The following is a 12658-nucleotide window of genomic DNA, read 5'->3' on the forward strand; positions in this document are numbered from 1 at the left end:
CTGTTTCTTCAGGCATGAAAGTAAATTTATAGTAAGTAGAACATCAAATTTACCTTAAACATCGCCCATTTGGAATCCACTTAGAATAAAAATTCAAGCGATGTGTACTGTCCTAATATTTATGAGTTAGCCTCAACACTTGCACTTCATAATAAAAAGTGAGATTTCATCAATAATGTTTTTTAATCACATATTAACAATAACTTTCCACAACAACAATAAAGTTGATAAGCTTTATTAATAAATGTTTCTGTATTTTGGTCAAACCTCAACGTGTTATCAATAATGATTACCAAATACATGCAGTGCAGCTGGAAAGTATTCATAGCTCTTCACTTTTTTCACATTTTTTTATGTTACAGCCTTATTCCATAGTGGATTAAATTAATTTATTCCCTCAAGATTCTACACACAATAGCCCATAATGACAACATAAATAAACTGACATTTTTTATTAACAATAAAAAAGCTGAAAAATGACATGTACATCAGTATTCACAGCCTTTTTGCAGTGAAGCTCTACATTGAGCTCAGGTACATTCTGTTTCCACTGATCATTCTTGAGATGTTTCAGCAGCTTAATTGAAGTTCACCTGTGCTAAATTCAGTTGATTGGACATCATTTGAAAATCATACACCGGTCTATATAAGCTCCCAGGGTTGACGGTGCATGTCAAAGCACAAACCAAGCCTGAAGACAAGGGAACTGTCTGTAGACCTCAGAGACAGGATTATCTTGAGGCACAAGGCTGGGGAAGGTTACAGAAACATTTCTGCAGCTCTGAAAGTTCCAATGAGCACAGCGGCCTCCATCATACGTAAGTGATAAATGTTTGGAACCACCAGGACTCTTCCTAGAGCTAGCTGGCCATCTAAGCTGAGTGATCAGGGAGAATGGCCTTAGTCAGGGAGGTGATCAATAACCCGATGGCCACTCTGTCTAAGCTCCAGCATTCTTCTGTGGAGAGAGGAGAACCTTACAGAAGGACAACCATCTGTGCAGCAATCCACCAATCAGGCCTGTATGGTAGAGTGGCCAGACGGAAGACACTCCCCGCCTGGAATTTGCCAAAAGGCATCTGAAGGACTCTCAGAACATCAGAAACTAAATTCTCTAGTCTGATGAGTCTAAAATTGAACTCTTTGGCGTGAATGTCAGGCGTTACGTTTGGAGAAAACCAAGCCCCGGTCATCACCAGGCTAATGCCATCCCTACAGTGAAGCATGGTGGTGGCAGCATCATGCTTTGAGGATGTTTATCAGCAGCAGGAACTGGAAGACTAGTCAGGATAGAGGGAAAGATGAATGCAGCAATGTACAGAGACATCCTGAATGAAAACCTGCTTCAGAGTGCTATCTTTCATCTTACCCAGACTACCCCATGGTAGCCACAAGAATCTCGCACTGCCTGGAGGGCATCTCAGCTTAGATGAAAGCCCATAACCTGCTGCTTAACCTGGCAAAAACTGAACTTCTTGTCTTCCCAGCAACATCACACATATAACATAATTTCTCAATCATCCACAATTGCCCCATGTAGTTTGATAAGGAATCTTGGGGTGATCCTGGATAATCGGCAGCTTAATCTAGCACTCTTCAACATTGGAAAAATTAGACCCTTCTTAACAGATCATGCTGCTCACCTTTTAGTCCAAGCTCTTGTCATTTTAATACTGGACTACTGCAATGCTCTTCTAGCTGGTCTCCCATCTTACACCCTTAAACCTCTACAGATGATCCAGAATGATGCAGCTCATATGGTCTTCGATGAGCCAAAGAAAGCCCAAGTAACGCCTCTCTTTACTTCTCTGCATTGGTTACTGGTCAAAGATGCTTGCTTACAGAACAGCCACTGCACCTTCGTTCCACCACTTGCTCCTTAAGGTCTACATCCCCTCCAGGAGCCTCTGGTCAGGGATTGAGCACCTCCTTGTGGTACCATCGCAGAAAGTCTGTAAGTACCTTTCCAAAACCTTAAATGTTTCTCGCAGGTGAAACGATCTTCCCATTCGCACATGGACCTCAGATTCACTGGTATCCTTCAAATGACAACTAAAAATCTTTTCTGAGAGCACCTGAATCCCGACAAAGAAAACGTAGACCGCTCTTCTTTCTTCCACCAACCCAAAATACTATCAATTCTGAGTGTGCCTCATACAGGTGAGTGGGCTTAACAAACCACCTACAGAAACATTTTTCTCAAAAAGAATCGAACACTCTTAGTCTAGCACTAAATTCTTTGAGCACAAACAAGTCACTTTGAATAACAAGCACTTCTTGTGCGTATTGCCTCTTCTTGTGGAATCACTGAACGCCTCCTTAAGTTGTCTTGAACAAATGCATCTGCTTAATGTCTAAACATAAATGCAAGTATAAAAGAAGAAGTGATGACAGAGCAAGACGAGAGAAGAGCAGGCCTCGCACTTGTGTTTTGTTTGCCTTTCGGTTTGGCGGTAGTCACCACCCTTTTGTACATTTTCGTAATTGAAATGATTGGAAGTTTGTTGGTTCTCCGCCTCCCGTTTCCAGATGGCCATCAACTTCATTACAGTGGTGCCGAATCCTGCGAGAAGGAGGGACATGCATGGAGAGGAGCAAGGGACGAGGGACTAATCGCCGGCAAGGAAATAGCCAGGAGCCATCTCAGGCCCCGTTTACACTAATGCGTTTTAGTTTGAAAACGCAGAAGTTTTGCTACGGTTACGACAACCGTCCACACTACGCCGGAGTTCTCGAGCGCCGAAAACGGAGCGTTTTGAAAACGCTGGAGAGTCCGTTTTCATTCTAAAACGCTGCTGCTCCGTCTCAGTGTGGATGAGCAAAAACGGAGACATCTGAAAACGGAGGCGGGGCTGCAGACATTCACCTCTCTGATTGGGGCTTTTTCTCAATATTAAGTAGCCCACACACAGTTCAGTCCTGCATCCTCTACCTGTAAGTTCAGACTTCGCAAGTTTGATCAAGGCTGCAGTCTCTTCTCCTCAGTTTGATATGGAAAACAGACTATACCAAGGACACGGGTAAATCTTCAAAGGGAACAGTGTACTTTATAACTTCATTCACATCACCTTGGCTACGTTGTTTCACTTTCTCAACAATAAAATGTAAACATGATTCAAGGAACTGCCTATTTTCATTTTAATATTAACAACTTAGACAGCAGAAATGTTGAGGCGTCGTGCTGCATGAGCGTCATCTTTACTGTGTGGATATTTATAACAAAACGGAGCCTATACCAACAGCCTCCTTTCAATTTCAGTGAAAATACGAAACACAGCCTCTCTTCTGCTGAATATCAGTTTTAATAATCGATAATGGCCATTATAAAAGTATAACAGACAATAAGTTTATACATTATAAGAAAAAAAGGCAAGCGATCAGTCAATATACAGAATAGGCTACGTGGTTACATTAATCATTAACTTATCTTTGCGCTTAGCCAAAACACGTTACCTGCGAACAAGTAATAGATTCCAATGACCAAAGTCAGGGAATATGTCGTTAGATAAAGACAACAAGATGAATGAAATATCCCGTTTAATAAATATAGTGAGATTAGATGCAGCGGGAGATGCTTGATAGGCAGTCCGACTCACAGAGCTCTCATCTGGGTAGATGGGCTGCAACGCTTGCCTGAGAGTGTGTGTGTGGTCACGTGATGTGCGTTTTCAGCGTTTTGGTGTGGACGGAGAGCTGTTCAGAAACGCTGGGTAAAACATGAGTGTGGATCGTTTTCATTCTAAAACGCTGTTTTAAAACAAAACGCACTAGTGTAAACGGGGTCTCAGAAAAGTCCGGGGGAATCAACGCAGTCTGCCAGGAGCCAAAGCACATCATCAGCAGATCCCTCAGCCGGTTGAGTGACGGTGTGTTTGAAGAACCTTTTTTTTTGTCTTCCCTCTCTCTGTCCCTCCTCAAATTTCTATCTCTTCTCCCGCCAAGTATATTTATTCCAAGGAGTCTTGTGGGTGCTGCAACTACACGTTGCAGAGACACAGCGCAAGATCTGTGATTGGTCGACTTGGTAGTGGTGACGAGTTTGGGCAGGGATTAGTGCTGTCAGAGTGAAGAGAGGTTGGTAGTGCGAGTGTTTATCAAGTGGCGAGTCCTACAAGAGCTCTTGTTCTGTTTACTTTGATTAAAATTGTTCATTCATTGGTTCCTCATTATAAAACAATCTCCATGCAAGATAAGTAAATTCTGTCAGAAAACGAGACAGCAGAGCATCCCAATACCTAAACCTGGCAATCAGTATGCAGAACTGAATTAATATAGGAGTTGACAGAGGAAGCCAAAAAGGAGCAGAAGCAAGAGACGAAGTAATGATAATAAAGAAAGAGCAGAGTTTATTGAATATGTTCTGTATGTTTCAATGTTCAGACTTCGTCTGACCAGGACAAATCTAACAACTAACTAACTAAACCAGGGGTGCCCAATCCTGTTCCTGGAGATCTACCTTCCTGCAGAGTTTAGCTCCAACCCTGATCAAAAACTAAGGAGGAGGACATGGTAATTAAGGATAAGTGGGTTTGATCAGGGTTGGAGCTAAGCTCTGCAGGAGGGTAGCTCTCCAGAACCAGGACTGGGTACCCTGGAACTAAACGATTCAATGATAATTACAATTTATTTTCTTGAAGCAATGCACGCGTTTGACAGCTCTAATAAACATATATAATTAGCAATAAGTTTTTATTAATATCAATAAGTATGTTGGTTGGATGGCAGAGGGTTGTCGTGGATGAAGGACGAAAGTGAAGAGTGGGTGGGCTGTCGCAAACGAAAGTGAAGAGGGTTGGGGAGTCACGAAAGAAAGTAATAGTGAACAGCAGATGGGGAAAAGGGCGGTTGAGGAGGGGGATCGGTAAAGTCAGGTGCCGGGTCAGGCTTCAAAAGTGCCAAATCCGGCTCAAATTAAGCCCTGCTCTGAGATCACGTTCACCATTACATACACAAGTCCACTTAAGGTAGTGACTGAAATGAGCGAGACAATTGGAGCACTAACTCGCTAACTATGTGGCTTTAAGTAAATAATGTATTTAGAAACTTGGGATGCCGTCTTGTTGTCAGGTGTGGACATTCATTTGATGCACAAACTCTCAGTGCATTATGGGAAATTTTTTAGCATACACTATGGTTTCGGACAGCACAAGAAATAGCTGCTCCTCCAAACGGTGCACTATTTAGGGGTATTGAGTGCTTTTAAATGCAGCAGTGGAGTAAATCATAAAGGGCGCAGCAGCATTGGATGTTTGTTGCTAGATTAATCGGCAAGACAGGGCTGAAATGCTCACTTTGGCAAATCTTGAGGATTGTTATTGTGGCCAGACTTGCAGGCTTGCTTGGCCATGTGTAATTTGCGGGTCCTTACAGTGAACCTCTTTTCAGACTGAAAGCATGTAATCTCCTCTGTGTGGATCTTCATGTGCAGGTTGAGGTAAATTTTACATACAAATCTCCTTCCACACTCTTTACATGCGAACGGTTTAATTCCAGTGTGATGAGTTCTCATGTGTATAATTTGGCTCTTTTTACTTGTAAAGCTTTTACCACACTGCGTGCAAGTGAAAGGTTTCTCTCCGGTGTGCGTTCTCATGTGAACATAAAGGCCATGTTTCTGGGCGAAACCCTTTCCGCATTGTGCGCAGGTGTAAGGTCTCTCTCCGCTGTGAACTCTCAAGTGGACTTTAAGGGCTGAATATTGAACAAATCTCTTTCCACACGGTCGGCAGGTATGCGGCTTCTTACCAGTGTGAAAGTTCATGTGAGATTTAAGCAAATATGACGTAACGAATCTCTTTCCACAATGATGACATTGAAAAGGCTTCTCTCCAGTGTGAACTCTCATGTGCACCGTAAGGTTGTGCTTATGGCTGCAACTCTTTCCACACTCTGTACACGAGTAAGGCTTCTCCCCGGTGTGAACTTTCATGTGCGATTCCAAACCTGATTCACTAATGCAATTCCTTCCACACTGATCGCATATGAAAGATTTCTCCGCGTGATTCTTCATGTGCTGGTCAAAGTTTTGTTTCAGTTTAAAACTGCTTCCGCACTGATCACATATGAAATATTTATGTTTGGCGTGAATCCTCTTGTGCCGTTTAAGGTGATGTTTACATACATATCTCTTTTCACACTGATCACATGGAAACGGTTTCTCTCCAGTGTGACGGATAATGTGAGCCGTAAGGGTAGACTTTTGAGCGAAACTCTTACCACACTGTTGGCAGGTATGTGGCTTCTCGCCAGTGTGCACACGAAAGTGAGATTTAAGACTAACCATTTGACTGAATCGTTTTCCACAATGCTGACAGGCAAAAGGCTTCTCCCCAGTGTGAATTCTCATGTGCATTCCAAGTTTTGACTTTTCACTAAAGCTCTTTCCACACTCAGTACACGAGTAAGGCTTCTCTCCGGTGTGAATTCTCATGTGGATTTCAAGTTTTTTCTTTTCATTAAAACTCTTTCCACACACGGTACATGAGAAAGGCCTCTCTCCGGTGTGAATCCTCATGTGGATATTAAAACGCGATTTTTCAGTGAAACTCTTTCCACACACAGTACAGGAGTAAGGCTTCTCTCCGGTGTGAATCCTCATGTGGGTATTAAAACCTGATTTTGCACTGAAACTCTTTCCACACACAGTACATGAGTACGGTTTCTCTCCAGTGTGAATTCTCATGTGAAGATTAAGGCCATGTTTTCGACTAAAGCTTTTTCCACACTGATGACAGGGGAAATGTTTGGTTTTCTCAGCTTCTTCACATAAAGTGTTCTTTGCCACTGAAGATGGTTCATCGGTCATTAAATCGAATTGTTTCCCACACTGATCTTTCTCTTCAATTTCATTCAGTTCTCGAGTCTCTTCTTTCAACACCATCAGCCCTAAAGTGAAAAAACACCAGTTAACACCAGCGTAAAGGCCCTAAACAGCAGACATGAAAATCAACAAAGAATATCTAAACCACTGAGTGCTACAGGGCTCAGCATTAGGTCCAATACTTGTGAAGGCACTCACTGGTGATCAAAACCAGTTTCGAATTACGCTTGGAAATTGTGCGCCAAATTGTCTGGTCATTGAACTGGCTCAAGGGTTTATACCAGGGGTCACCAACCCTGTTCCTGGAGAGCTACCTTCCTGCAGATTCTAGTTGCAACCCTGACCAAACACACCTGTTTGTAATTATCAAGTGCTGCTTTAGGTACTATTAATTGGTTCAGGTGTGTTTGATCAGGGTTGGAGGTAGCTCTCCAGGAACAGGGTTGGTGACCCCTGGTTTATACCATCAGGTTAAAAGAGCGTCGTTGATTTTAACTGTTTTGACCAATACTTTGGCTGCAGATGTTCAGGTACCCTTCAGCCAAGTTGGTAAATGATTTAATCACCTAACAATGGGGCTTTGCAGGATTTTCAGTGGGAAAATCTAGCTAACCGCCCCCCGAAAGACCTTTTTTAAATGACTCCCCTACATGGGTCATGTGCTCGCCATGGGGACATCCTGCCAGATGTACAATTTCGTAGAGACTAAGAGATCTCAGGAAATGAATGCATTCAAATGAAAGACAATCTCTTAAAATGTTAGAACTAAGGCAGATGCATCTTTGAATAATGTGCCATAGTTGTCTTCATACGCTGTTTTTATTCCAACCAACCAGGTTAATGAATGTGTTGTTTTAACCATTACAGCAGATTAAAATGATCTGTATGTGTCTGAAATGTATGATGTCTGGTATTAAACAAAAGCTAGTGACATTTGCAATACATTGGTGTATATGGAAAACTAGTAGTACAGACAGTATTCGTTTAGTAACATTTGATGTAAGATACAAACTTACAAGAGATTTTACCACGTGAAATCAACATGCAACCTGTTAAGAATTGACCCTTACTACAATGGAACAGGGCATGGCCCTGCCCTTCATGGCAACTGCTCTTTGCAAGACTGTGCCATAGGGATGGTCCAAACCAGGTCACTTAAAAACACCCCGCAACATAAAAACGTTGCTTTTTGCATTAGCTGGTGGAACGAAGGCAAGCTAGTAAGTTCTGCGCAGGTAAACCTCACTTCTTTGACCTTTAAAGGTGCTCTATCGACAGACGCTACAGGCCATGGTCTTTAGCCTCCTTGTTGAGCAACCGACTCCCATGTGAAAGGTCGCCGGTTTGATACCAGCTCGGAGCGGGTTTGGGTGGCGTAGGACCGGCAGGGTTACATTGGTGCCGTGACCCGGATGGGAGTGAGGTTTAGAGGGGTGAGTGTAACGGAGGCCAGCTAGTAAGTGCTGTGCAAGTAAACCTCACTCATCTGACCTCTAAAGGTGCTCTAGCGACAGACACTAGAGGCCATGGTCTTTAGCCTCCTTGTTACAGCAACTGACTCCCTTGCAGAAGGTTGCTGGTTCGATTCTCTGAAGCCGCACAAACTACCGCGAACTGACTCTCAGCAGTCCGGCACCTCGGTACCTCCATTCAGGAGTGAGGGAACCCAAGGATGTCACTGAAGCCACCAACCCCCCCAAGGCCAGCCCGGCGAGGGAAACTCAAGACTTCCAGCAAAAAGAGCAAGTAACACAAACTACAGTTGTCTCTTGCTGATCTGGTGCAGATTGATCTCAAGCAGTTAAAGATAAGCCATATCTCTGCTTTTGTGGTTTCTCAGGTGTTATTCAAAGACCTTGCAAGAAGTATTAGAATTAATTTGGGATGGTTGTTCAACTCATTGCACATCCTCTGAACTGTCTCTGTGTGTGCGTTTGTTTGTTGTTTGCTTATTACATAGTTAGTTTCATGTACGGTAGTGTAGCTCAATAAATCGTTGTTCTCATTTTTTAAGAACTGTGCTTCTTGTTTATGTGCTTCCAAGTCATTGCCTCGAGCTGTATATACTGTTACATTGCTAAAAAGTTAACCCAATACTGTGTTATTTTATTATCATTGGCCCATGGAAATAACGGCCACAGAATCAATGATTCGACTCTTCAAGATCCGATTCATTGAAATATGCTAATGAATCGCTGATCGATTCATTGAAATGAGCTAATGAATCGCTGATCGATCTTATAACGTAGGCTGATCCCCTACACTTGTACACTGGCTGCCTGTTAAGTTTCGTATTGAATTTAAAATATTACTTCTCACCTATAAAGTTCTAAATAATCTAGCTCCTGTTTATCTAACCAACCTTCTGTCTTGCTACAATCCAACTCGCTCTTTAAGATCTCAAAATTCAGGGCTTCTGGTAGTACCTAGAATAGCAAAATCAAGTAAAGGAGGTCGAGCCTTCTCTTTCATGGCTCCTACACTCTGGAATAGCCTTCCTGGTAATGTCCGAGGCTCAGACACACTCTCCCAGTTCAAAACTAGATTAAAGACCTATCTGTTTAGTAAAGCATACACTCAATGCATCACCTAGCGGGTTCCACACAGGCTTCTGCATCTTGTTTATATACACTATGAACAGCAGCTACGCTAATTATTTTCTTTATTCTCTATTTTCACCTGGGGATACTCATCCCGAGGTCCTCAGATTATGCGGAGTCACTGATTGGATCCAAGACCAGCGACGAGATGATCCCAAGGATTCCATATCCGGGACCAGGCCATATCCTGAGCTGCTGCTGCGCTGATGGTCATGGGGAGTGGAGAACATGAGTCTGATTCCAGCGACGCTCCGGGGACAGACGAGTATTCGCTGAGGCCATCTTCCAGCCTCCACCACGGCGACTGAAGCTCTGCACAAGACTTTTGGCCAGTGGAGAAATTAAAATGGTCGTGCCCAACTGAGTCTGGTTCCCTCAAGGTTTTTTTTTTCTTCACTCCCATCAGGTGAAGTTTTTTTTCCCTCTCCGCTGTCGCCACTGCCTCGCATGGTTCAGGATTGGTAGAGCTACGCATCGATGAATTTGCTCTTCAGTGTTTGAACTCTCAGTAATGATTAAATCACACTGAACTGAGCTGAACTGAACTAAACTGAACTTAAACACTAAAACCTGAACCACACTGTTCCAGTTACTATGACCATTTATGTGAAGCTGCTTTGACACAATCTACATTGTAAAAGCACTATACAAATAAAGCTGAATTGAATTGAATTGAACTTGTAACTTTGTAAATATTTCCACTACAAATTTTACGTTTTTACTGTCATGCAAGGTTTCTGCAGGTCCTGAAGTCTTAGATCTTAAACTTATATTGTTAAGAAAGGGAAACTAACGGTTAAAACCTTAACGACTGGTGTGTTAGATGAAGAGAAGATTCAGAGTCGGAGATTCAATAAAAATTAGGAGAGTTTACTGAAGGTAGTTTGCAGTTCAATGGCAGAGGGGCTTCTCAATCGCATAGAGTTAGCTGGTTCGCTGGCCTCTGGCTTTCGTTTCCACTGCCAAAAGGGTAACATGGTACTTTTAGTGGGTGTGATGTAGATACTTGTGTATAAATGTAAATTACTAACGTCTCAATGAACATGATTTGATTATAACTGCAGATCAATGATAATGCAAAATAGCGTACTGCAAGGTCTGCAATTATATCAATTGTAACATTTAGGGTTATATTGTTTATAATATATATTCAACAGCTTCAGAGGCTGTTAAAGAATGGGTTTTATGTCAAGGCAGAGAAAGGAAAAGTTCATTTTTTCCAGGGCACACTGTGTCAGTCAAGGGGATGCAAGGCTCTGCAGAGGTTTCTGGGCTTTGCCAGTTTTATCGCCATTCATTCGCAAGTTCAGCCAGCTCTCCGTGCCTGACTACTTTAACCTCCACCAAAACACTGTTTAGCTGGTTGAGCGCAGATCAAGCTGCGTTCACTAAATTGAAAGCTCGATTCTCATAGCCCCTGATCCTTCTCAGCAGCTTGTGGTGGAGGTTGACGCATCAAACGAAGGGGTGGGAGCTATCCTGTCCCAGCGTTTCTCCTCGGGTGGTAAGATGCATCCCTGCGTATTTTTTTTTTACTGATTATCTGCCACCTAACGTTGGTAATAGGGAGTTGCTGGCTGTTAAACTCGCGTTCTTTTATCGTTTGGACCGATCACATAAATCTTGAATACATAAAATCTCATAAATATGGGTAGCAACTGAAATCTGCAGGAAGGTAGATCTCCAGGAACAGGATTGAGCACCCCTGCTCTAGGCAGGCTCGGTTGGTGTTATTTTTTAGATGGTTTGATTTTAAAATTTTCTATCGACCGCGTTCCAAGAACACCAAACCTGACGCATTATCCTGTCCTACCCAGAGCTTACCGTTCCACAGAAGATTTGTATTTCTGCCATGACATGGGAGATTGAGTCGAAGGTTCGCACTGCCTTGGAAGGGGTAGCAGCTGGGCTGTCAGCCCACTGTCAGTGCTATCAAGACCCACATCTTGTTAGATTTTGGCATCGTCGTGTTAAATAATTAATTTATAACGGATTTATTAATTGTAGCTTATCGTTGACCCGCATGGTCTTTGTTTATAATTAATCATAAAAAGCAGCTTCTACCGCAATTTTGTTACACAACTAATATAACAACGATTTGACATTGGTATTTTCGATTCTATGCAAAAATTAAACATAAGAAATAAAAAATGACCAAAATCAAACTTATTCCGCAATCATTATTCTTATCAACCTACCATTTTTAATTTGTGCATTGAAATGAATATCAAGTCTCTATTTGTGTTTTTACAAGTTTCTTTTCTCAGATTTTTGGCTTCCTAATTAAAAATTTGAGCTCAGAGCAAGATGCAAACCTCAAAGCTGACCTGAAGCTTGTCATCTTGGAGTAGATGAAAGGCAAAAATAGCAATGATGCCACTCTGAGTATGACGCGCAAAGCAGACTTGCTTAATCCACGATACAGAAGGGATCACATGAAACCACCTGAACTAAAGCTAAGCGCCACAAAAACTGAACTGGCTGCCGAAATTGCGGCACCAGCAGCAGAAACTCATCCATCACCCGTCCCTGCACGGAAGAGAAAAAGAGGCAGAGGAATGGTACCATGCCTCCTCCCACAAAAACACGTAGCCTAATCTTGTAAGTAAAGAATTTTCAAATATTTATAACTAAAAATTAATCTGGGCTCGACAATAAGGACTGCCCGATGGGCCGGGGCCAGCGTGTGAGACGCTCAGGGCAGTGTACAGTATGGTTACTGGCCCGATCGGTGGTGTCACAAAGGTTTACCCAGGGTTCAACGCTAAGGATTTTTTCTACTGGCCTGATTGGGCCAGCGGTTCAGATTTTTACGTGCCCTGCCAATATTTTCCCCAATATTGGCCCCACCAAACAAAAGTTAATAGCCATTTCTTAGCCACGTGTTTTTAATATTGTGTCAAAAATGTGTTTGAATCTAGAATTGAAATTTAAAAAATGTTAATAAATGTATAATGAGCAAACCGTCAACGTAAATGTCTGCTTCAAAGACTTTCTTTTAGCCTCATAATTTATCGTTGACGTCATTTTTCTGGCCCCGGACCACCGGGCAGTCCTTATTGCTGAGCCCTGTTATCCTTGGCTGCGACTGTCTGACAATTGCGTGCAAACACAATCTTAGGGTGCTTACAAACACAGACGTTTGTTTCGGAATCGGTCTCGTTTCTCGGTAATTAGCGCGGTTTGTTTGCCATATGCGAATTCAGCAATCGCGCTCGGATCCGCACCAAAGCAATCA

The 12658-nt window shown here is 42.6% G+C and overlaps 2 protein-coding genes across 17 annotated transcripts in view; one reads left to right on the forward strand and one right to left on the reverse strand.

Annotated features, from left to right (window-relative positions):
- Window positions 1–7285, forward strand: part of zgc:152938 — a 422541-nt gene extending 415256 nt beyond the window's left edge. The window contains exon 6 of the mRNA XM_087247574.2: window positions 7244–7285. Coding sequence (XP_087103700.1) covers window positions 7244–7270 — 27 coding nt within the window. The 3' untranslated portion in view covers window positions 7271–7285. The remainder of the gene's footprint in view (window positions 1–7243) is intronic.
- si:ch73-120g24.5 overlaps window positions 438–12658 on the reverse strand; it is a 53752-nt gene continuing 41531 nt past the window's right edge. For 5 of the 16 annotated variants that reach the window (XR_015481731.1, XR_015942016.1, XR_015942014.1 and 2 more), the window contains 2 exons: window positions 4552–6885; window positions 3287–4460 (listed from right to left, as the gene is read on the reverse strand). Coding sequence is in view for 4 of the 16 variants with exons in the window: in XM_087245807.1 (XP_087101933.1) it covers window positions 5288–6885 (1598 nt within the window). In the remaining 12 variants the exon portion in view is untranslated. Of the gene's footprint in view, window positions 6886–12658 lie in introns of all 16 variants that reach the window. The other 11 variants (XR_015481732.1, XR_015942013.1, XR_015481734.1 and 8 more) reach the window with 4 other exon arrangements.

This window comes from Danio rerio, chromosome 4 (assembly GCF_052040795.2).
Source record: "Danio rerio strain M-AB ecotype USA chromosome 4, GRCz13ab, whole genome shotgun sequence".
NCBI classification, from domain to species: domain Eukaryota; kingdom Metazoa; phylum Chordata; class Actinopteri; order Cypriniformes; family Danionidae; genus Danio; species Danio rerio.